Raw genomic sequence first — 25562 nt, 5'->3', positions numbered from 1 at the left:
CCCTCGGCCACCCCCGGGGCCGCGTGTCCGGCGCTGGCCGGAGCCGCCGGACCCCGCAGCGCTTTGGGCTGAGCCGGGACGCTCTGGGTGCGCTGGACGCTGCGGCGGGACCGGGCCGGGACCGGGGCCGGTACCGGGCTGGGTTCCGGGGATGGCTCTGTCGTTGTCGCTGTCGTTGTCGCTGTCGTTGTCGCCTCGTCGTGGCCGCCGCGGAGGCGGCGGATGCTGGTGAGGGACTGGCTCTTGATGAGGGGGCTGTGCTTGCCCAAATCGCGGGGGGGGATAAAGCCGGGCTTGGGGGGGTCTGAGGGGCTGTGGGGACAAGGGACAGGGGGACAGGGGACAGAGGGACACGGGCAGGGGACAGGGACAGGGGACAGGGGGACAAAGGGACAGGGGGACAGAGGGACAGGGGACAGAGGGACACGGGCAGGGGACAGGGACAGGGGACAGGGGGATAAGGGGACAGAGGGATAAGGGACAATGGGACAAGGGACAGAGGGACAGGGGACAGAGGACAGGGACAGGGGACAGGGACACAGGGACAAGGGACAGGGGACAGGGGACAGAGGAACAGGGGACAGAGGGACAGAGGGACAGGGGATAGGGACAGGGGACAAAGGGACACAGACAGGGGACAAGGGGACAGGGGGACAGAGATGAGGCACCCCCAATGTGGCCGGAGTGAGGGGGACCCCAAATCCTGATACCCACATGTCCCCATTGTCCCCACTGTCCCCAGATATCCTCATTGTCCCCACATGTCACCTCCTCCCAGTGGCCAGTATGGACACGGGCACTGGCATCCCCCAATGTCCCCACTGTCCCCACTGTCCCCAATGTCCCCACTGTCCCCATTGTCCCCACAGTCCCCACTGTCCCACTGTCCCCACTGTCCCCACTGTCCCCACTGTCCCCACTGTCCCCATTATCCCCACTGTCCCCACTGTCCCCACTGTCCCCATTGTCCCCACTGTCCCCACTGTCCCCATTATCCCCACTGTCCCCACTGTCCCCACTGTCCCACTGTCCCCATTGTCCCCATTGTCACTCTGTCCCCATTGTCCCCATTGTCCCCACTGTCCCCATTATCCCCATTGTCCCACTGTCCCCACTGTCCCCACTGTCCCCATTGTCCCACTGTCCCCACTGTCCCCACTGTCCCCACTGTCCCCACTGTCCCCATTATCCCCACTGTCCCACTGTCCCCACTGTCCCCTTTATCCCCACTGTCCCCACTGTCCCCACTGTCCCCACTGTCCCCATTGTCCCCACTGTCCCCATTATCCCATTGTCCCCATTGTCCCCATTGTCCCCATTGTCCCCATTGTCCCCAGGTGTCACCTCCTCTCTGTGGCCGCCCCGAGCCGCACGGACACGGGCACTGGCGTCCCCTCCTTGATGGCCCTGAGGATGGTGGGCAGCGGCTCCAGCTCCTCCTGCGTTTCCTGCCAGGACACCGCGGGGACATTGCGGTGACAAGGCCACCGTGACCACCCCGGCCTTGGGGACATCACGGGGACAGTGGTGGCACCTGGTCCAGGCTGGAGAAGATGTCACAGAGCAGCAGGTGCAGCGTGGCGAGCTCCAGCGCCAGGTCCACGCCGCCGGCCTCGGTGGGAGCGTGGGCGCCCGCCTCGGGCGTGGCCACGGCCAGCAGGAACTCGGCCATGGTGGCCCAGTTGTCCTCCAGGAAGTCGTTCATGAAGGTCATGTAGGGCTCCTTCTCGCCAAAACTGGGGTCAAGGGTCGGCAGAAGGGTCAAGGAGGCATTGGAGTGGTCAAGGGGTCATTGGAGTGGTCAAGGAGTCAATGGAATGGTCAAGGGGTCATTGGAATGGTCAAGGGGTCATTGGAGTGGTCAGGGGGTCAATGGAATGGTCAAGGGGGCATTGGAGTGGTCAAGGGGGCATTGGAGTGGTCAAGGGGTCATTGGAGTGGTCAAGGAGTCAATGGAATGGTCAAGGGGGCATTGGAGTGGTCAGGGGGTCAATGGAATGGTCAAGGGGGCATTGGAGTGGTCAAGGGGTCATTGGAATGGTCAAGGGGTCAATGCCATGGTCAGGGGAGTATTTGAATGGCCAAGGGGGCATTGGAATGGTCAAGGGGTCATTGGAATGGCCAAGGGGGCATTGGAATGGTCAGGGGGTCAATGGAATGGTCAAGGGGGCATTGGAATGGTCAGGGGGTCATTGGAATGGTCAAGGGGTCATTGGAATGGTCAAGGGGGCATTGGAATGGTCAAGGGGTCATTGGAATGGTCAAGGGGTCATTGGAATGGTCAAGGGGTCATTGGAATGGTCAAGGGGTCATTGGAATTGTCAAGGGGGCATTGGAATGGTCAAGAGGTCATTGGAATGGCCAAGGGATCATCAGAATGGTCAAAGAATCAATGCCATGGTGAAGGGGTCAATGCCATGGTCAAGGGGTCATCAGAAGGGTCAAGGGGTCATCAGAAGGGTCAAGGGGTCATTGGAATGGTCAAGGGGTCATTGGAATGGTCAAGGGGTCAGTGCCAGGGTCAGGGGTCATCGTTGTGGTCAAGGAGTCACTGACATGGTCAACCCAACCTTGGGGACAACCCAAAACTGGGGACAACCTAAAATTGGGGACAACCCAAACTTGAGGACAACCCAAACTTGAGAACAACACAAACTTGAGGACAACACAAACTTGGGGACAACCTAGAAGTGGGAACAATCCAAAACTGGGGACAACCCAAAAATTTGGGACAACTCAATGTTGGGGACAACCCAAACTTAGGGACAACCCAAAATTGGACACAACCCTAAGTTGGAGACAACCCAACCTTGGGGACAACCCAAAATTAGGGACAACCCAACCTTGAGGACAACCCAAAATTGGAGACAACCCAAATTTGGGGACAACCCAAAACTGGGGACAACCCAAACTTGGGGAGACAACCCAAAATTAGAGACAACCCAAAACTGGGGACAACCCAACCTTGAGGACAACCTAAACTTGAGGACAACCCAACACTGGGGACAACCTGAACTTGGAGACAACTCAAAATTGGAGAAAACCCAACCTTGAGCACAACCCAAAACTGGGGACAACCCAAACTTGGGGAGACAAGCCAAAATTAGAGACAACCCAACATTGAGGACAACTCAAAATTGGAGACAACCCAAAACTGGGGACAACCCAACCTTGAGGACAACCCAAACTTCAGGACAACCCAACCTTGGGTATGACCCAACTTTGGAGACAACCCAACCTTGAGGACAACCCGGGGACAACCCAAAATTGGGGATAACCCAACCTTGGGGACAACCCAAACTTGGGGACAACCCAAAATTGGAGACAATCCAACACTGAGGACAACCCAACCTTGGAGACAACCCAAACTTGGGGACAACCTGAACTTGAAGACAACCCAACCTTGAGGACAACCTAAACTTGAGGACAACCCAACATTGAGGACAACCCAACCTTGGAGACAACCCAAACTTGGGGACAACCTGAACTTGAAGACAACCCAACCTTGAGGACAACCTAAACTTGAGGACAACCCAACACTGGGGACAACCCAAAATTGGAGACAATCCAACGATGAGGACAACCCAAACTTGGGGACAACTCAAACTTGGAGAAAACCCAGCCTTGAGGACAACCCAAAATTGGAGCCAACCCAACCCAGGAGCCACCCCAAACCTACGTGGTGAAGTTGGCCAGGTTCTGGATGACCTTGGCCACCAGCGTGAGCGCGCGGGCCGTGGCCTCGCCGGGATACTCCTGCACCAGCCCGAAGAGGCTCGGGGACATGATGGCCGGGCACAGGAAGCGCAGGAAGAGCGAGGCCGACACCAGGCGCTGCCCCAGGGGCGCCTTGCCCCGCGCCGCGCAGGCGCCGCGCCACGCCGCGAACACGGCGCCCAGCTCGGCCGGCAGCCACCTGCGCCGGCACGGGGATGAATTCGTCACCAGGATTGTCCTCAGGGGTCATTATTGGGGTCAGTTGTCATAATTGTCCCCAAACTTGTCCCCAAGTCCATCTTGGTGTCAGTCGTCATCCCTGTCCTCAGGCTTGTCCCCAAATTTGTCCCCAGGTGTCATTACTGGGGTCAGTTGTCATCCTTGTCCCCAAAATTGTCCCCAGGTCCATCCTGGTGTCCATCCTCATCTCCGTCCTCAAACTTGTCCCCAAACTCATCCTTGAGTCCATCCTGGTGTCCATCCTCATCTCCGTCCTCAAACTAGTCCCCAGACTTGTCCCCCAAGTCCATCTGGTGTCCATCTTCATCCTTGTCCCCAAACTTGTCCCCCAAGTCCATCCTGGTGTCCATCCCCATCCCTGTCCTCAAATTTGTCCCCAGATTTGTCCTTGGGTCAAATCCTGGTGTCCATCCTCATCCTTGTCCCCAAACTTGTCCCCAGACTTATCTCCAGGTCCATCCGGGAGCCACCTGCGCGGGCACGGGGATGGATTCGTCACCGGGATTGTCCTCAGGGGTCATTATTGGGGTCAGTCGTCATAATTGTCCCCAAACTTGTCCCCAAGTCCATCTTGGTGTCAGTCGTCATCCCTGTCCTCAAACTTGTTGCCAAACTTGTCCCCAAGTCCATCCTGGTGTCCATCCCCATCCCTGTCCCCAAACTTGACCCCAAGCCCATCTGGTGTCCATCTTCATCCTTGTCCCCAAGTTTGTCCCCAGGTGTCCTTACTGGGGTCAGTTGTCATCCCTGTCCCCAAACTTGTCCCCAAGTCCATCCTGGTGTCCAGGTTTCTCCTGTCCCCAGTGTCACTCCCATGCCCCCAATGCCACCCCCATGTCTCTGATGCCACCCCAATGCCACCCCTATGTCCAGGTTTCTCCTGTCCCCAGTGTCACCCCCATGTCCCCAGTGCCACCCTCATGTCCAGGTTTCTCCTGTCCCCAGTGCCACCCCCATGTCCATGTTTCTCCTGCCCCCAGTGTCACCCCCATGTCCCCAGTGCCACCCCCATGTCCATGTTTCTCCTGCCCCCAGTGTCACCCCCATGTCCCCAGTGCCACCCTCATGTCCAGGTTTCTCCTGTCCCCAGTGTCACCCCCATGTCCCCAATGCCACCCCCATGTCCTGGTTTGTCCCAGGTTTCTACTGTCCCCAGTGTCCCCCCAGTGTCCCCCGGTGTCCCCCCAGTGCCCCCCAGTGTCCCCCAGTGCCCCCCAGTGCCCCCCAGTGTCCCCCAGTGTCCCCCCAGTGTCCCCCCAGTGCCCCCCAGTGTCTCCCCGGTGTCCCCCAGTGCCCCCCAGTGTTCCCCGGTGTCCCCCCGGTGTCCCCCGGTGTCCCTCACTCGGAGCTGTCGGTGATGCGCCGCAGCGTCTCCTGGCACACCTGGCGCAGGTGCTGCCGGTGCCACCCCCGTGTCCCCAATGCCACCCCCATGTCCAGGTTTCTCCTGTCCCTGGTGTCCCCCCAGCGCCCCCCAGTGTCCCCCGGTGTCCCCCCGGTGTCCCCTGGTGTCCCTCACTCGGAGCTGTCGGTGATGCGCCGCAGCGTCTCCTGGCACACCTGGCGCAGGTGCTGCCGGTGCTGGGGCAGCTCCAGGTCCGAGCAGCGGCTGGGATCGACCTCAGAGCTCTGCTGGGAGCTGCAGAGCCGGGCCACCACCTCCCCTGGGGACAGAGGGGACAGGGGTGTCACCACCACCTCCCCTGGGGACAGGGACAGCCCATGAGAGGACAGAGAGGTCACCAGGACAGGAATGACTGGGACAATCCCAAACCACATCCCCATGGATGGTCAGCCCATGAGGGGACTGAGTGGTCACCACAATGTCCACACGGGTCACCAGGACAGGAATGACCAAGACAATCCCAAACCACGTCCCCATGGTGGTCCCACAACCCATGAGGTGACCGAGGGGTGACCACAACGTCCCCATGGGTCACCAGGACAGCGATGGACAGAGGAACCCAAACCACGTCCCCATGGATGGTCAGCGGCGTCCACCACACCCCCTGCCACCCCCCAGGATGTCCCCAATGTCCCCTCCCCGTACCCAGAGTGTCCTGCAGGTACTTGGCCCCCACCAGCTTCATGTACTCGTCGATGGCCTTGGTGGCCAAGGTGTTCTCGCGGAAGATCAGCGCGTCGTGGTCATCGAAACGGTCGAGCTCAGCCACGCCCAGGTCGATCAGGAACGACTGTGGGGACACCGGGAGGGTTTGGGGGGACACCAGGAGGGTGTGGGGGGACACCAGGAGGGTTTGGTGGCACTGGTGGCACCAAAGGGCTCGGTGGTACCAAAATGAGCAGGTGAGTTTGTGTTGGATGTTCTGGAAGTCTGAGTTGGGTTTTTTGTGTTTAGGGTTGTGTCTCAACTCATCCAACCCAACTCAACACAACTCAACTGAGCTCAGCTCAACTCATCCAACCCAGCTCAACTCAACCCAACTCAACCCAACTCAACCCAACTCAACCCAACCCAACCCAACTCAACCCAACTCAACTCAACTCAACTCAACTCAACTCAACACAACTCAATTGAACCCAGACCAACTCATCCAACCCAACTCATCCATGTCAACCCAACTCAACACAACTCAACTGAGCCTATCCCAACTCAACCCAACTCAACTCAATCAACACAACTCAATTGAACCCAGACCAACTCATCCAACCCAACTCAACTCAACTCAACCCAACCCAACTCAACCCAACTCAACCCAACTCAACCCAACCCAACCCAACTCAACCCAACTCAACCCAACTCAACCCAACTCAACCCAACTCAACTCAACTCAACACAACTCAATTGAACCCAGACCAACTCATCCAACCCAACTCATCCATGTCAACCCAACTCAACCCAACTCAACTGAGCCTATCCCAACTCAACCCAACTCAACCCAACCCAACCTAACTCATCCAACCCAACTCATCCCAATTCATCCAATCCAATTCAACCCAACCCAACCCAACTCATCCCAATCCAACCCAACTTAACTCATCCAACCCAACTCATCCCAATTCATTCAATCCAATTCAACCCAACCCAATCCAACTCATCCAACCCAACTCATCCCAACCCAACCCAACCCAACTCAATTGAGCCCATCCCAACTCATCCAGGCCAACTCAACTCATCCCAACCCAACTCAACCCAACTCAATTGAACCCAGCCCAACTCATCCAACCCATCCCAACCCAACCTAACCCAAGACATCCCATCCCAACCCAATTCATCCAACTCAACCCATCCCATCCAACCCAACCCAACCCAACCTAACCCAAGACATCCCATCCCAACCCAATTCATCCAACCCAACCCATCCAATCCAACCCAACCCAAGACATCCCAACCCAACCCAAGACATCCCAAACCAATTCATCCAACCCAACCCAACCCAAGACATCCAACCCAACCCAACCCAACCCAAGACATCCAACCAAACCCAACCCAAGACATCCAACCCAACCCAACCCAACCCAACCCAAGACATCCAACCAAACCCAACCCAAGACATCCAACCAAACCCAACCAAACCCAACCCAAGACATCCAACCCCACCCAACCCAACCCAAGACATCCAACCAAACCCAACCCAAGACATCCAACCAAACCCAACCAAACCCAACCCAAGACATCCAACCCCACCCCACCTTGGCCTTGCCGGTGCTCTGCAAGACTCGCACCAAAGCTCCAGCCAGCTCCTCCTTGTGCCGGGCGGCGATGGCCGGCTCCAGGCGGCCACACAGCTCCCGGTAGTGGAAGGTGATGAACTCTGCCAACTCCTTGTAGCGCACGATGGGCAGCACCCTCACCTGGCGGTAACGCCCGCGCAGCCGCACCGCCGGCACCGCCGCACCGCCGCCGGCGCCGCTGAGCTCGTACCAACGCTCCAGGGGCTGCTGCCGCGGCGCCGCCAGCTCGGCCAGCGGGATGGTGACGGCGGCCACCGGCTGCCCGGGGTGGTCGTCGCGGCACAGGGCGACGGTGAGGGCGCGCGCCGGGGGGAGGGCGGCCAACTGGAAGAGTTCTCCCCAGAAGAGTTGTCCGTCGGCGCCGGCGGGTTTGGCGGTGGTGCGGGCGAAGAGGGCGCCGTCCAGCTGGAGGTGGCAGCGGAGGCGACGGCGAGGGGGGAGGTGGCGACCCTCGTAGACCCAAAGGGTCAGAGCCAGCTCCAGGCGCTCGCAGTTGTCCTGGTGAAGGGGGGGGATAAAGGGACAAGAGGACAGGGGACAAGAGATAAAGGGACAAAGGGATAAGGGGATAAAGGGACAAGGGGACAAGGGGATAAAGGGACAAGGGGACAAAGGGACAAGGGGACAAGGGGATAAAGGGACAAGGGGACAGGGGGACAAGGGGATAAAGGGACAGAGGGACAAGGGGACAAAGGGACAGAGGGACAAGGGGATAAAGAGACAAGGGGACAGGGGGATAAAGTGACAGAGGGACAGGGGATAAAGGGACAAGGGGATAGAGGGACAAGGGGACAAGGGGGTAAAGGGACAGAGAGACAAGGGGATAAAGGGACAAAGGGGGTGAGGTCACAGGGACAGGGGATAAAGGGACCCTGTTCCCCGGGTGTCCCCAGGTGTCCCCAGGTGTGCACAGGCCATCCCCAGGTATCCTCAGGTTTCCCTAGGTGTCCCCAGGCTGTCCCCAGGACATCCCCATGTGTCCCCAGGTGTCCCCAGGCTGTCCCCAGGTGTGCCCAGGTGTCCCCAGGCCATCCCCAGGCCATACCCAGCTGTCCCCAGCTGTCCCCAGCTGTCCCCAGGTGTCCCCAGGTGTCCCCACCTTGTTGGGCTGTGCTGTCCTGCGCAGCTCCTCGATCCAACGATCGCGCTCGGCCAGGGAGGAGCAGCCGAAGGAGCGGCTGCACTCAGGTGTGATCACCTGGGGACACAGGGGACAGTGAGGGGACACAGGGGACAGGGAGGGGACAGAGAGGGGACAGGGAGGGGACAGAGAGGGGACAGGGAGGGCACAGAGAGAGGACAGTGAGGGGACACAGGGGACAGGGAGGGGACAGTGAGGGGACAGGGAGGGCACAGGGAGGGGACAGAGAGGGGACAATGAGGGGACAGTGAGGGGACAGAGAGGGGACAGTGAGGGACAGTGAGGGGACAGAGAGGGGACAGGGAGGGGACAGTGAGGGGACAGTGAGGGGACAGAGAGGGGACACAGGGGACAGTGAGGGGACAGAGAGGGGACAGAGAGGGGACAGAGAGGGGACACAGGGGACAGTGAGGGGACAGAGAGGGGACAGTGAGGGGACAGTGAGGGGACAGGGAGGGGACACAGGGGACAGTGAGGGGACAGAGAGGGGACAGGGAGGGGACAGTGAGGGGACAATGAGGGGACAATTAGGGGACACTGAGGGGACATTAAGGGGGACAGGGACATTTTGGACTCTAGTTGCCATTTTTTGTTGCCATTTTTTTGACTATTGTTGTCTCTTTTTTTTTGCCATTTTTTGGTCTCTTATTCCCATTTTTGGTCTCTTCTTGCCATTTTTTGGGACTCTTGTTCCCATTTTTTTTACTCTTGTTCTCATTTTTGGAACTCCAGTTCCCATTTTTTGGGTCTGGGGTCCCCCCAAGCCCCTCCCCCATACCTGGAAGCAGAACCTCTCCCCCACCACGCTGCCGTGCACGGGCCGGACGGTGACATTGTCCCCTGTGAGGTCCAGCCAGGGGGGTGGCACCAGGGACTCGCGGGAAGCGCTGCGGCTGGGGACCCTGGGGGGACAGCAGTGTCACCAGGAGCCCAAAAAGTGACACTGAGGGGACAGCAGTGTCACCAGGAGCCCGAAAATGGGGACAGCAGTGTCACCAGGAACCCGAAAAGTGACACTGAGGGGACAGCAGTGTCACCAGGATGCCAAAAATGGGGACAGCAGTGCCACCAGGAGCCCAAAAAAGGGACAGGAGTGTCACCAAGAGCCCGAAAATGGGGACAGGAGTGTCACCAGCATGCCAAAAATGGGGACAGGAGTGTCACCAGGAGCCCGAAAATGGACACTGAGGGGACAGCAGTGTCACCAGCGTGCCAAAAATGGGGACAGGAGTGTCACCAGGGCTCCAAAAAGTGACACTGAGGGGACAGCAGTGTCACCAGGAGCCCGAAAAGTGACACTGAGGGGACAGCAGTGTCACCAGGATGCCAAAAATGGGGACAGCAGTGTCACCAGGAGCCCAAAAAAGGGACAGGAGTGTCACCAAGAGCCCGAAAATGGGGACAGGAGTGTCACCAGCATGCCAAAAATGGGGACAGGAGTGTCACCAAGAGCCCGAAAATGGACACTGAGGGGACAGCAGTGTCACCAGCGTGCCAAAAATGGGACAGGAGTGTCACCAGGACCCCAAAAATGGGACAGCAGTGTCACCAGGATTCCAAAAATGGAGACAGGAGTGTCACCAGGATCCCAAAAATGGGGACAGGAGTGTCACCAGGAGCCCGAAAATGGACACTGAGGGGACAGCAGTGTCACTAGGGTTCCAAAAAGTGACACTGAGGGGACAGCAGTGTCACCAGGATGCCCAAAAATGGGGACAGGAGTGTCACCAGGAGCCCGAAAATGGACACTGAGGGGACAGCAGTGTCACCAGGGCTCCAAAAAAGTGACACTGAGGGGACAGCAGGGTCACCAGGATGCCAAAAATGGGACAGGAGTGTCACCAGGAGCCCAAAAATGGGGACAGGAGTGTCACCAAGACCCCAAAAAGGGACAGCAGTGTCCCCTACCTGTCACCCTCGGGCGCTGCCACCGCTGTGTCACTTTTGGTGCCACCTCGACTTTTCTTGTCCCGGAGGAATTTCTTCCACAGCAACCCCTGGGGACAGGGAGGGGACAGTGACAGGGAGGGGACAGAGGGGACAGGGAGGGGACACAGGGGACAAGGGCGGGGCTGTCCCACCTTGACATTGCTGAGCTGGCAGCTCGGGGGTTGCTCATTTTCGGGGCGGTGGCACAGGGTGGTGGCATCGGAGGTGGCACTGCCAGGGCAGGTCCTGCTGCGCCAGGGGGCCTGGGGACAGTGGGGACAGTGGGCATATTGGGGACATTGGGGACATTGGGGACATGGGGACATTGGAGATTTTGGGGATAATGGGGACACTGGGGACAGTGGGGACATTGGGGACATTGGGGACATTGGGGATATTGGGGGATTTGGGACATTGGGGACATTTGGGGACATTGGGGACATTTGGGATATTGGGGACATTGGGGACATTGGGGACATTGGGGACATTGGGGATATTGGGGGATTTGGGACATTGGGGACATTTGGGGACATTGAGGACATTGGGGACACTGGGGATATTGGGGGATTTGGGACATTGGGGACATTTGGGGACATTGGGGACATTGGGGATATTGGGGGATTTGGGACATTGGGGACATTTGGGGACATTGGGGACAGTGGGGATATTGGGGACATTGGGGACATTGGGGACATTGGGGACATTGGGGACATTTGGGGACATTGGGGACAGTGGGGATATTGGGGACATTGGGGACATTGGGGACATTGGGGATATTGGGGACATTGGAGACATTGGTGACATCAGGGACATTTGGGGACATTGGGGACACTGAGAGGGCATTGGGGACATTTGGTGACATTGGTGACATTTGGGGACACTCCCGCTGTCCCCTCCCACCTCCTCGTCCCTGCCCAGTGGCACCAGGTGTCCGTCCAGCAGCGAGAACTGGGACACGTCCCACACGGTGGCATCGGGTGGCACCGGTGGCACCGGTGGCACCGGGGATGTCCCCAAGGGTGGCACTGAGGGGACAGAACGGGCGGGTGGGCACGGTGACACTGTCACCCACAGGGGGGTGGCAGTGCCACCAAGGACAGGGGACAGTGAGGGGCAGGTGGAGGTGACAGCAAGGGTGTGGTGACACCAAGGGACAGGTGACAGTGATGGTGATGGTGACAGTGGCAGTGACACAGTGACACAGTGACAGTGACAGTGACACAGTGACACAGTGACACAGTGACACAGTGACACAGTGACACAGTGACAGTGACAGTGACACAGTGACAGTGACACAGTGACACAGTGACACAGTGACACAATGACAGTGACAGTGACACAGTGGCAGAGACAGTGACACAGTGACACAGTGACACAGTGACACAGTGACACAGTGACAATGACACAGTGACACAGTGACACAGTGACACAGTGACACAGTGACAGTGACAATGACACAGTGACACAGTGACACAGTGACAGTGACAATGACACAGTGACACAGTGACAGTGACACAGTGACACAGTGACAGTGACAATGACACAGTGACACAGTGACACAGTGACAGTGACACAGTGACAGTGAAACAGTGACAATCACAGTGACACTGACGCAATGACAGTGACACAGTGACAGTGACACAATGACGGTGACACAGTGACAGAGACAGTCACACAGTGACACTCACAGTGACAATGACAGTGACACAGTGACAGTGACACAGTGACGGTGACACAGTGACAGAGACAGTCACACAGTGACACAGTGACAATCACAGTGACACAGTGACAGTGACAGTGACACAGTGACAATGACAGTGACAGTGACACAGCGACAGTGACACAGTGACACAGTGACAATGACACAGTGACAATGACAGTGACAGTGACACAGTGACAGTGACAATGACACAGTGACAATCACAGTGACAGTGACACAATGACAGTGACATAGAGACAATCACAGTGACAAACACAGTGACAGTAACACAGTGACAATGACAGTGACACAGTGACGGTGACACAGTGACAATCACAGTGACAGTGACACAGCGACAGTGACACAGTGACACAGTGACAGTGACAATGACACAGTGACAATGACAGTGACAGTGACACAGTGACAGTGACACAGTGACAGTGACAATGACACAGTGACAATCACAGTGACAGTGACACAATGACAGTGACATAGAGACAATCACAGTGACAAACACAGTGACACAGTGACACAGTAACCATGACAATGACACAGTGACAATCACAGTGGCAGTGACGGTGACAGTGACACGGGTGGGGACACGCCCCGGTGGCCCCGTGCCAGCCCCGTGGGTGGCCCTGAGCCGGTTTGGCCGGTCCTGGCCCGGTGCCACCATCAGTGCCAGCGCTGGCACGGGGACAGGAGGGGACAGGAGGGGACAGTGGGGGACAGGAGGGACAGGAGGGGACAGTGGGGGACAGGGGGGGACAGGAGGGACAGGAGGGACAGGAGGGGACATCAGGGGACAGGAGGGGACAGGAGGGGACAGGAGGGACAGGAGGGGACAGCGGGGACAGGAGGGGACAGGAGGGGACAGGAGGGACAGGAGGGGACAGCGGGGACAGGAGGGGACAGGAGGGGACAGGAGGGGACAGGAGGGGACAGGGGGGACCCCCAAAAATCCCCCTCACCTGCCCCCTCCCTCTCCTGCCCGTCTCCTCTCCCCCTCCTCCTGCCCAGGTACCCTAAAATCCATCACCCCGTACCCCAAAATCCATCACCCCGCACCCCAAATCCCCCCAAATCATCCGAAATCACCCCAAAAAAACCCCAAAATCCCCCCAAAATCCCCCTCACCTGCCCCCTCCCTCTCCTGCCCGTCTCCTCTCCCCCTCCTCCTGCCCAGGTACCCCCAAATCCATCACCCCGTACCCCAAATCACCCCAAAAACCACCACTCCAAACCCCAAATCACCCCAAAATCCATCACCCCGCACCCATAATCACCCAAAATCACTCCAAATCACCCAAATCACCCCAAAATAGCCCCAAAATCCCCCTCACCTGCCCCCTCCCTCTCCTGCCCGTCTCCTCTCCCCCTCCTCCTGCCCAGGTACCCCCAAATCCATCACCCCGTACCCCAAATCACCCCCAAATCCATCAATTCCACCCCAAAATCCCCCCAAAATCCCCCTCACCTGCCCCCTCCCTCTCCTGCCCGTCTCCTCTCCCCCTCCTCCTGCCCAGGTATCGCTGCAGCGTCGCCGGCGGTGCCGTTTTTGTCCCCTCGTGTCCTCCCCGCGCGTCCCCGCGCGTCCCCGCGTGTCCCCGCGCGTCCCCGACCCCTTTGGGCCACTTGGAGGGGGCGGAAAAAGCCCTTTGGAACAGCGACCGCCTGGCGCTGGCCTTGGTGACACTGCTGTCGCCTCCTCTGTCGCGACAGTCGCTGTCGGGGTGGCTGTAGGAGCGTTTCCAGCTCTGCAGCCTCGCCCAGCGCCGGCTCCCCGGGGACCCCCCGAGTTTTTCGGGGTCCCCCCCTTGCAGGGGGGTTCGCCACTTGTAGGTTTTTAATAGGGCGGGGGGTTCCGGAGAGGGCGGGGAGGGGGTGGGTTCCATCTGTGGGGGGAGGGGGGAGTGAGTTTAGGGGGGGTTTTTGGGGGTGGGTTTGGGGTTTGGGGGGTGGGGGGAGTGATTTTGGGGGGTTTTTGGGGGGTAGGTTTGTGGTTTGGGGGGTGGGGGAAGCAATTTTGGGGAGTTCAGGGATGGATTTGGGGTCGGATTTGGGGTTTTGGGAGGGTGGGGGGAGCGATTTTGGGGGGGTTTGGGGGGTGGGATTGGGTTTTTTTGGGGTGGGGGGGAGTGATTTTGGGGGGTTTGGGGGTGGATTTGGGGGTGGGGTTGGGGTTTGGGGGTGGGGGGAGTGATTTTGGGGGGTGGATTTAGGGGGTGGGGGAGCGATTTTGGGGGGTTTTGAGGGGTGGGTTTGGGGTTTGGGGGGTGGGGGAGTGATTTTGGGGGGTTTTGTGGGGTGGGGGAAGTAATTTTGGGGGGTCCAGAGAAGGATTTGGGGTCGGATTTGGGGTTTTGGGGGGTGGGGAGAGTAATTTTTGGGGGTTTGGGGATGGATGTGGGGGTGGGTTTGGGGTTTGTGGGGTGGGGGGATTAACTTTGGGGGGTCCAGGGGTTGGATTTGGGGGTGGTGGGATGGGGGACACGGGGACAGGACAGGGGGACAGAGGGACAGAGGGACACGGTGACAGAGGGACAGGGAGACAGGGGGACAGGACAGGGGGACAGAGGGACAGGGGGACATCGTGAACAAAGTGACAAAGAAACAGAAGGACAGAGGGACAGAGGGACAGGGGACAGAGGGACAGGGGGATAGAGGGACAGAGGGATAGAGGGACAGAGGGACGGGACAGGGAGACAGGACAGGGGGACAGGGGGACAAAGTGACAAAGGGACAGAGGGACAGGGAGACAGGGAGACGGGGGACAGGACAGGGGGACAGAGGGACAGGGGTACACGGTGACAGAGGGACACGGTGACACGGTGACAGAGGGACACGGTGACACGGTGACACGGTGACAGGTCCCCGCCACCCCCACGCCCGGGGCTCAGGCGGCACCGGAGGCGTTTCCGTCACTCCCCAACCGCGCTTCCCCTCCCCCCACCTCCTCCCCCTCCCCCCCCTCCCCCCGCACTTTGGGGACACCCCCGACCCCCCCTTTGTCACCTTGGGGTCCCCCTCACTCGGGGGTCACACAGACCCCCCCCTCCCCCTGCCACCCCTCTGCGTTTTTTGTCACCGATTTGTCACCAGCGCCCCAAAAAAAGGGGGGGGGGTGACCCACATCCTGTCGCCGGGGGGGGGGGTGACAAAAAATTTTGGGGTCTCCCCCTCCACTCCCCCCGCGCCGAGGATGCTGCGAGACCCCCGTGCTGGCTGCAGCATCCCCTGAGGATTTTGGGGGGATTTTTGGGGACTGTCCCCCCCCCTTTTTTCCCGCCACCCCAAAAATGTCCCCGCGGTACCTCCGCGCTCGGCTCCGGTTCCTGTCGCGGCTTCCCGCGTGACCGGGAGGAGTTTCAGTCACACCCTCACCTCTCCCTCCTCCTCCTCCTCCTCCTCTTCATCCTCCTCCTCTTCTCCACGTGACAATCGGGGTGTCCGAGATGCTCAGGTGAGAATTTGGGGGGTCCCCAAATCACCCCCACCACACACACACTAATCCGTGTTTCAGTTTCCGCCGTGCCTCAGTTTCCCCCGTGCCTCAGTTTCCCCCGTGCTCTGTAGGGAAAAGCTGGAGTTGATGTTCAGGATATTTTTGGGTTTTTTTGGGGGGTTTTTTGGGGTGGTGGGTTAGTGTGGGGGCAGGGTGGGGGTCATCAGGGGTGGGGGGTGAAGGGGCAGGGGGTGGACAGAGCAGTGTCCAGCTGGGATCCATGGCACTCTGGTGGCACTGTGGTGGCACTCTGGTGGCATTGATGTTGTCCCCATCATGTCCTGCCATGTCCCCATCCATGGGCGTGCCCCATCATGTCCCTATCTATGTCCCTCATGTCCCCATCCACGTCCCCCATGTCCATCCACGTCCCCCATGTCCATCCATGTCCTGCCATGTCCCCATCCATGTCCTGCCATGTCCATCCATGTCCCCCATGTCCCCATCCATGTCACCCATGTCACATCCATGTCCATGTCCACCCATGTCCATCCATGTCCCCCATGTCCCCATCCACGTCCTCCATGTCCATCCATGTCCCCATCCATGTCCTGCCATGTCCCCATCCATGTCCACCCATGTCCATCCATGTCCCTGTGTCTCCCCATGTCCCATCCATGTCCCTCATGTCCCATCCATGTCACTCATGTCCCATCCATGTCACTCATGTCCCCATACATGTCCCCCATGTCCCCATCCATGTCCCTCATGTCCCATCCATGCCCATGTCCATCCATGTCCATGTCCCTGTCTCCCCATGTCCCCATCCATGTCCATGGTCCCATGTCTCCATCCATGTCCTACCATGTCCCCATCCATGTCCTACCATGTCCCCATTCATGTCCCTCATGTCCCCATCCATGTCACTCATGTCCCATCCATGTCCATGGTCCCATGTCCCCATCCATGTCCCATCCATGTCCTGCCATGTCCCCATCCATGTCCATGGTTCCATGTCCCATCCATGTCCCCATCCATGTCCCTCATGTCTAATCCATGTCCCCCATGTCCCATCCATGTCACTCATGTCCCATCCATGTCCATCCATGTCCCATCCATGTCACTCATGTCCCCATCCATGTCCCATCCATGTCCTGCCATGTCCCCATTCATGTCCATGGTTCCATGTCCCATCCATGTCCCCATCCATGTCCATGGTTCCATGTCCCATCCATGTCCCCATCCATGTCCCTCATGTCCCATCCATGGTCCCATGTCCCCATCCATGTTCCCCATGGTCCATCCATGTCCCATCCATGTCCATGGTCCCATGTCCCTATCCATGTCCCTCATGTCCCATCCATGTGTCCCTCATGTCCCATCCATGTGTTCCTCATGTCCCATCCATGTGTCCCCATGTCCCCATCCATATCCATGGTCCCATGTCCCATCCATGTCCCCATCCATGTCCCTCATGTCCAATCCATGTGTCCCCATGTCCCATCCATGTCCCCCATGGTCCATCCATGTCCCCATTCATGTCCCTCATGTCCCATCCATGTGTCCCCATGTCCCATCCATGTCCATGGTCCCATGTCCCATCCATGTCCCATCCATGTCCCCATTCATGTCCCATCCATGTCCATGGTCCCATGTCCCCATCCATGTCCCATCCATGTCCTGCCATGTCCCCATCCATGTCCATGGTCCCATGTCCCATTCATGTCCCCATCCATGTCCCTCATGTCCCATCCATGTGTCCCCATGTCCCCATCCATGTCCCCCATGGTCCATCCATGTCCCCATTCATGTCCCTCATGTCCCATCCATGTGTCCCCATGTCCCCATCCATGTCCATGGTCCCATGTCCCATCCATGTCCCCATTCATGTCCCATCCATGTGTCCCCATGTCCCATCCATGTCCCCATTCATGTCCCCCATGTCCCATCCATGTCTCCCCATGTCCCCATCCATGTCCATGGTTCCATGTCCCCATCCATGTCCTGCCATGTCCCCATTCATGTCCCCATGTCCCATCCATGTGTCCCCATGTCCCATCCATGTGTCCCATGTCCCCATCCATGTCCATGGTCCCACATCCCCATCCATGTCCATGGTCCCATGTCCCCATCCATGTCCCCCATGGTCCATCCATGTCCCCATTCATGTCTCCCCATGTCCCCATCCATGTCCCATCCATGTCCCATCCATGTCCCCATTCATGTCCCTCATGTCCCATCCATGTGTCCCTCATGTCCCATCCATGTGTCCCCATGTCCCCATCCATGTCCCCCATGGTCCATCCATGTCCCCATTCATGTCCCTCATGTCCCATCCATGTGTCCCCATGTCCCCATCCATGTCCTGCCATGTCCCCATCCATATCCATGGTCCCATGTCCCATCCATGTCCCCATTCATGTCCCTCATGTCCCATCCATGTGTCCCCATGTCCCATCCATGTCCTGCCATGTCCCCATCCATGTCCATGGTCCCATGTCCCCATCCATGTCCCATTCATGTCCTGCCATGTCCCCACCATTATCACTGTACCCCCCACACATCCCCACCCACGCCTTAGTTCAACATCTTTATTTTCACCACACTTTCACAACTTTCAAAGGTTTTCAAACAGACAGTTCAGTGTTTCAAGATCAGGACAGAAGGATTTACATGTCCCAGCAGTCAGAGCATCCACGTGAAGAACATTTTGGGAAGGGATTTCCATCCCAGTGTCCCCAGAATCAGAGGTTTTGATCCAATCCCTCCCCATTCAGTTGTAGAAGATGCCCATGTGCCAGAGATAATCAAAATGGAGAATTTAGGTTGGAGAAGATCTCCAAAGTTATCCAGTGGAAATAAAAAAATAGAAACGTTGTGCATAAATATCTGTGAGAGCTTCCTGTCAAATCCTTACCCTTCCCATCACACAGGGAACGTGGGACTGGGAATATGGGAACGACAAGCGGGCAGAGAATACGGGACAGGGAGAGGGAAGGAGAGCAGGAATGGGAACTGGACTGGGATGGGAGGCAGGAGGATGTGGAGCCCCCAGCCAGGTGTCTTCCCAACAGGGATCAGCAGCACCAGGGCTCAGGGGGGCTCTGCCCACCGGGGGTCCCTGGGGATCATCCAGCGTGGATCCTGCCATGGGGATGGAGCTGCAGCAGCGCACGAAGCTCTTCCCACACCTGCAGGGCTTCTTTCAGTGCAGATTCCGTTGGTGTTTGGCCAAGGAAGATTGGTGTGAGAAGCTCTTCCCACACTCGGGACACTCGTAGGGTTTCTCCCCCGTGTGGATGAGCCGGTGGGCGGCGAGGTGTGAGATTTGCTTGAAGCCCTTCCCACACTCAGGACACTCAAAAGGCCTCTCACCCGTGTGAATACGATAGTGCTGGACCAGATGATAGTTGGTTTTAAACCCCTTCCTGCATTTATCACACCTGTAGGGTCTCTCCCCGGTGTGGATGCGCTGGTGGGTGAGGAGATTAGAGCTGCACTTGAAGCTCTTCCCACAGACAGAGCAGCGGAACGGCCTCTCATCCTTGGGAATGCAACGGTGCACGAGGAAACCAGAGCTGGTCTGAAACCCCTTCCCGCATTTATCACACTCGTAGCGCCTCTCCCCAGTGTGGGTGCGCCGGTGGTTGATGAGATGGGAGTTGTGCTTGAAGAGCTTCTTGCAGACACGACACTCAAAGGGCCTCTCATCCCTGTGAGTGTGATAGTGCTGGAGGAGATGGCCTGTTGATAAAAATCTCTTCCTGCATTTATCACACTCGTAGCTCTTCTCCCCAGTGTGGATGCGCCGGTGCATATTCAGGGCTGAGCGGCTGTTGAAGCTCTTGCCACACTCCCCACACTCGTAGGGTCTCTCCCCAGTGTGGATCCTCAGGTGCACAGTCAGCTGTGAGCTCTGCTTGAATCTCTTGCCACACTCCCCACACTCGTAGGGCTTCTCCCCAGTGTGGATCCTCTTGTGCGCTCTCAGGTTTGAGTAGTTGCCGAATCTCTTGCCACACTCCCCACACTCGTAGGGTCTCTCCCCAATGTGGATCCTCTGGTGCACAGTCAGCTGTGAGCTTTGCTTGAATCTCTTCCCACACTCCCCACACTCATAGGGTCTCTCCTCACTGTGGCTCTTGTGGTGCACATTCAGCTCTGACCTGTCCTTGAATCCCTTCCCACACTCCCCACACTCGTAGGGTCTCTCCCCAGTGTGGATTCTCTGGTGCACAGTCAGTTTCCCTCTGCTGATGAATCTCTTCCCACACTCCCCACACTCGTAGGGTCTCTCCCCAGTGTGGATTCTCTGGTGCACAGTCAGTTTCCATCTGCTGATGAATCTCTTCCCACATTCCGAGCACTCGTGGGGCTTCTCCCCATGGTGAAGCTGCTCACGCAGCCCCAGCTCCGAGCTCCGGCCGCCTCCCCGGCCCGGGCTGGCTCTTTCCTGCTGGGATCCCCGGGCTGTGCGTTTGCAGCCCCTCCTGCTGCGGGATCTGAGGGGCTTTTCCTCCCCGTTCCATTCCTGCCCCGTGGAGCCGCTGCAAACGGCCTCTTGCCCGAGGCTGTGCCGCGGGGATTTCTCCTCCCTGCTCTCCGTGCTCAGCTCCGTGTCTGCGGGAGCAAGGACAAGGACAGGATGGGATTTGCCTCCGTGCCACAGGCAAGGGCAAGGAGATCCCCCCAGGGCTGTGCTGGGCTGGCAGATGGAGCAGGACACAGCGGGAAAGGGGCACTGAATTCCTCCTCACCTGCCTGCGGCTCCCGGCCCATCGACCTCGTCCTCATGGCTTCCTTCTCCTCGGTGCCGAGGTTTGGGGAATCCTGGTTTGGGGGAAAACAAGGGCTGAGCGCGTTGGGTTCGATGGTGGCGCTGCCCGAGGGCAGCTGGAGCAGTCAGCGCCCCTTTCAGCCTCGGGGGCCCGGAGCCCGCTCAGCACCAACCTCCCGCACCCCTCCAGCCTCCCGGGGGTCCCCCGGCTCCGGGATCGCCCCTCTGCTCTCTCCCCGCTCCGGGGCTCCCGCCTTCCCCCCGCCTCTGCCGGGGATCCCCGGAGCCGGTATCGCCCCGTCCCCGCCGCTACCGGGCCATCGCCACGCGGGACCCGCCACCATCCCGCCAGCGCCATTCCCGCCTCGCCTTTGTGCTCCGCCAACATCCAAACATCCCCTCAGCCGCAAAATAAAACCCTCCCGGAGCCCCCCGCCATGCATCTGGGGCCAGCTCCCCCTCCCCGCTCACCTGCGCCTTTTTGGGGGGCGATGCTGCCGCTCCCGGGCCAAGCTGCGGGCTGCCCGGCACAAGCGCGTGGCTCCAAAATCGCTCCTCCTCTGTCCCTCCTCTTCCTCCCGCTGCTGCTCTTCCTCCTCCCCCCGCTCCTCCTCCTCCTCCTCCTCCCGCTCCCAGCCCGGCCCGGGCGCGGCGCTGGGAGCGATACTGGGAGCGCTGGGAATGACAGGGACAGCAGCGGCAGCGATGCTGAGAGCCCCGGGCAGGGACTGGGAGCGCTTTCCCGGCCGGTGCCGCTTTACTGGGAGCACTGGGAGGGAACTGGGAGCGAACAACGCCCGGAGACATCGGCAGTAAGCGATGGGCGTGGTTATGCAAATGAGTCGCGCATTCCACGCGCTGATTGGTGGCTTTTCGCAGAGTTTCGCGCGGTCGTTTCTCCGCGCGTGTGGGCGTGGTTATGCAAATATTAATTTACGCGGGAGTTGTGTAATTTTTGGTGTGGTTATGCAATTAAAAATCCTTTTCATTACTTTATTTGCAGTGTGGGCGTGGTTATGCAAATATTCATTTACGCGGGAGTTGTGTAATTTTTGGTGTGGTTATGCAATTAAAAATCTCGTGTATTACTTTTTTAAAATGTGGGCGTGGTTATGCAAATCATCCTGGGATTTCTGCGCGGTTCTTTGTGGGGATCCCCCTGAGCCCCCCCATTTTTTTGGACCCCCCCCCCCCAATTTCGGGGCTTCCCCGGGATTCCCCCTGCGGTTTTGGGACCCCTCGAATTTTGGGGACACACCTGAAATTTTCAGATCCCACCCCCAAAATTTTCAGGAGCCTTGAAATCAGGACCCCCCCCCCCCCCACTTCACTCTTGCCCGTGTTCCCTTGGGATCCCCAAATTTCTTCCCTCCCTTTTTGGGGGTATCTGGTGTTTCCCCCCCGACTCTCACTGGGGACAACCCACCCCAAAATTCTCCTCCAAAATACCCCCAAAATTTCAGCCAAAAATCCTCCTTGGCACCCACAAAAAAGCCCCCATGGTCCCCCAAAAATTCAACCCAAAATCTTCCTCGGTACCCCCAAATAACCCATCCCAAAAATCCTTCTGAGTAGCCAAAAAAAAACCCAAAAACCTGGGGACCCCTAAAAACTTCACCCCAAAATCCTCCCCGACACTCCAAAAACCTTCAGGGACCCCCAACCCCTCCCAGACCCCAAATTTTGGGGGGATCGAGACCCCAAATTCCCTCATGAACTCCCCAAAAATTTTGGGATCCCCCCCAGGGATGATTTTTAAACTTCCCATCGCCCCAAAACGCCTCCCAAAATTTCCCCAAACCCCTTTTGTCCCACCCTGGTGACACCTTGGGGTGTCACTGTCCCCGTGTCCCCCCCTCATTTGGGACACCCCGTGGTGCCACCCCCGTGTCCCCTCCATATTGGGGACATCCCGCAGTGTCACACCCCCTCGTTGGTGACACCCCGCACTGTCCCCACCGTGTCCCCCCTCATATTGGGGACATCCCGCAGTGTCACACCCCCTCGTTGGTGACATCCCAGACTGTCCCCACCGTGTCCCCCCCATATTGGGGACATCCCACAGTGTCACACCCCCTCGTTGGTGACATCCCAGACTGTCCCCACCGTGTCCCCCCCATATTGGGGACATCCCGCAGTGTCACACCCCCTCGTTGGTGACATCCCAGACTGTCCCCACCGTGTCCCCCCTCATTTGGGGACATCCCGTGGTGCCACCCTCGTGTCCCCTCCTCACTGGGGACATCCCGCGGTGTCACCCCCTCATTGTCCCTCTACCCTGGGGACACCCCGCACTGTCCCCCCCCGTGTCCCCCCCATATTGGGGACATCCCGCGCTGTCCCCCCCATATTGTCGCCCCTCATTTGGGGACATCCCGTGGTGCCACCCCCGTGCCCCCCCTCATTTGGGCACATCCCGCAGTGTCACCCCCCCCATTGTCCCTCTACCTTGGTGACACCCCGCGCTGTCCCCCCCCCGCCCCGTGTCCCCTCCGTGTCCCCGCCCTCCCGTGACCCCGATCCCGGTGCCACCACGTGAGCGCTGATCCCGTTAAGAGCCTTTTCCCCGCGTGGGGGGGGGGGGGGTTGGTGACACTGGTGACACTGGTGACACTGGTGACACCATGGCCACCCCCCCGGCCCGCACTGTCCTTGTCACCGGCTGCTCCTCGGGCATCGGCCTGGCCGTGGCCGTGCTCCTCGCGCGGGACCCCCAGCGGCGATACCTGGGTGAGGGGGCGGGGGGGGTCCCCAAATGTCCCCGAGTGTCCCCAAGGCGGGGAGGGGGAGGAGGAGTGTCCCCAATTGTCCCCAAGTGTCCCCAAGGCGGGAGGGAAGGGGTTGCACAACCTGGGAGGGGAGGAGAGGGGGGGATTGTCCCCAACACTGAGGGACACGCGGGACACCCCGGGAGGGTCTGGGGGGGTCCCCAAATGTCCCCAAATATCCCCGAGTGTCCCCAAGTCGGGGAGGGTCTGGGGCGGGGGTCCCCAAATGTCCCCAAATATTCCCGAGTGTCCCCAAAGCGAGGAGGGTCTGGGGCGGGGGTCCCCAAATGTCCCCAAATATTCCCGAGTGTCCCCAAAGCGAGGAGGGTCTGGGGCGGGGGTCCCCAAATGTCCCCAAGTGTCCCCAAGGCGGGAGGGAAGGGGTTGCACAACCAGGGAAGGGAGGGGAGGGGACACCCCCGGATTGTCCCCAAAATGGGATTTTGGGATCCCGGATGAATTTTTGGGATCCCTGATGAATTTTGGGGTGGGTTTTTTCTGATCCCTGATGAACTTTTGGGGTTTTTTGGGGGATCCCGGATGAATTTTTGGGATCCCTGATGAATTTTGGGGTGGGTTTTTTCTGATCCCTGATGAACTTTTGGGGTTTTTTGGGGGATCCCGGATGAATTTTTGGGATCCCTGATGAATTTTGGGGTGGGTTTTTTCTGATCCCTGATGAACTTTTGGGGTTTTTGGGGGATCCCGGATGAATTTTTGGGGTCTTTTTGGGGTCGCAGTCCTGGCCACACGCGGAACCTGTCCCGAGGGAATCCCTGCTAAATTTTGGGGGATTTTTTGGTTCCCCAATGAAATTTTTGGGGTTTTTTGGGTCTCTGTCCCGGCCACCATGCGGGACCTGTCCCGGGGAATTCCAGATGCGGTTTTTGGGATCCCTGATTAATTTTTGGGATATTTTTGGGGTTTTTTGGGTCTCAGTCCTGGCCACCATGCGGGACCCGTCCCGAGGGATCCCTGATGAACTTTTAGGATATTTTTGGGGTTTTTTGGGTCTCAGTCCTGCCACCATACGGGACCCGTACCGAGGGAATCCCTGCTAAACTTTTGGGACATTTTTGGGGTTTTTTGGGTCTCAGTTCTGGCCATCATTCCCGGCGAATTCCAGATGGAGTTTTTGGGATCCCTGATGAACTTTTGGGATATTTTTGGGGTTTTTTGGGTCTCAAGTCCTGGCCACCATGCGGGACCCGTCCCAAGGCAATCCCTGCTAAACTTTTGGGATATTTTTGGGGTTTTTCGGGTCTCAGTCCTGCCACCATTCTCGGTGAATTCCAGATGGAGTTTTTGGGATCCCTGATGAACTTTTAGGATATTTTTGGGGTTTTTTGGGTCTCAGTCCCGTCCACCATGCGGGACCCGTCCCGAGGGATCCCTGATGAATTTTTGGGATCCCTAATGAACTTTTGGGATATTTTTGGGTTTTTTTGGGTCTCAGTCCCGTCCACCATGCGGGACCCGTCCCGAGGGATCCCTGATGAACTTTTGGGATATTTTTGGGGTTTTTTGGGTCTCAGTCCTGCCACCATACGGGACCCGTACCGAGGGAATCCCTGCTAAACTTTTGGGATATTTTTGGGGTTTTTCGGGTCTCAGTTCTGGCCATCATTCCCGGTGAATTCCAGATGGAGTTTTTGGGATCCCTGATGAATCTTTGGGATATTTTTGGGTTTTTTGGGTCTCAGTCCTGGCCACCATGCGGGACCTGTCGCGCCGGGGGCCGCTGGAAGCCGCGGCGGGTGCCACCCTCGGCGACACCCTGCGCGTGCTGCAGCTCGATGTCACCAGCGACAGCTCCGTGGCCGAGTGCCTGGCGGGGGTCCCGGGGGGGGCGCGTGGACGTCGTGGGTGAGGAATTTTGGGGGGATTTGGGGCGGTTTGAGGGGATTTTGGGGGGATTTTGGGTGGTTTGAGGGGATTTTGGGGGGATTTTGGGTGGTTTGAGGGGATTTTGGGGGGATTTGGGGTGGTTTGAGGGGATTTTGGGGGGATTTGGGGTGGTTTGAGGGGATTTTGGGGGATTTGGGGTGGTCTGGGGGAGATTTGGGGCGGTTTGAGGGGATTTTGGGGGGATTTTGGGTGGTTTGAGGGGATTTTGGGGGGATTTGGGGTGGTCTGGGGGAGATTTGGAG

General features: G+C 58.4%; 1 protein-coding gene and 1 pseudogene across 2 annotated transcripts; one reads left to right on the top strand and one right to left on the bottom strand.

Moving 5' to 3' along the window:
• Positions 1 to 52: 52 nt before the first annotated feature.
• Positions 53 to 20965, bottom strand: LOC306815232 (RAS protein activator like-3-like; the record flags this gene model as incomplete). Its single annotated transcript, XM_079331832.1, has 15 exons — positions 53 to 312; positions 1345 to 1448; positions 1535 to 1736; positions 3680 to 3916; positions 5477 to 5621; positions 6008 to 6152; positions 7612 to 8151; positions 8753 to 8851; positions 9573 to 9696; positions 10703 to 10791; positions 10876 to 10986; positions 11624 to 11748; positions 13900 to 14317; positions 19388 to 19580; positions 20958 to 20965. Coding segments are annotated over 15 exons (2800 nt in total), but the record flags the coding sequence as incomplete, so codon positions are not given.
• A 2287-nt stretch (positions 20966 to 23252) lies between these two features.
• On the top strand, positions 23253 to 25278 carry LOC306815231 (retinol dehydrogenase 8 pseudogene; annotated as a pseudogene). Its single transcript, XR_013777898.1, has 2 exons — positions 23253 to 23374; positions 25116 to 25278. The product of XR_013777898.1 is annotated as a retinol dehydrogenase 8 pseudogene (transcript).
• The last annotated feature ends 284 nt before the right edge of the window (positions 25279 to 25562 follow it).

Source organism: Erithacus rubecula (assembly GCF_903797595.1).
Source record: "Erithacus rubecula genome assembly, contig: scaffold_1098_arrow_ctg1, whole genome shotgun sequence".
Taxonomy (NCBI): domain Eukaryota; kingdom Metazoa; phylum Chordata; class Aves; order Passeriformes; family Muscicapidae; genus Erithacus; species Erithacus rubecula.
This window is presented reverse-complemented; position numbering and strand designations above follow the sequence as displayed.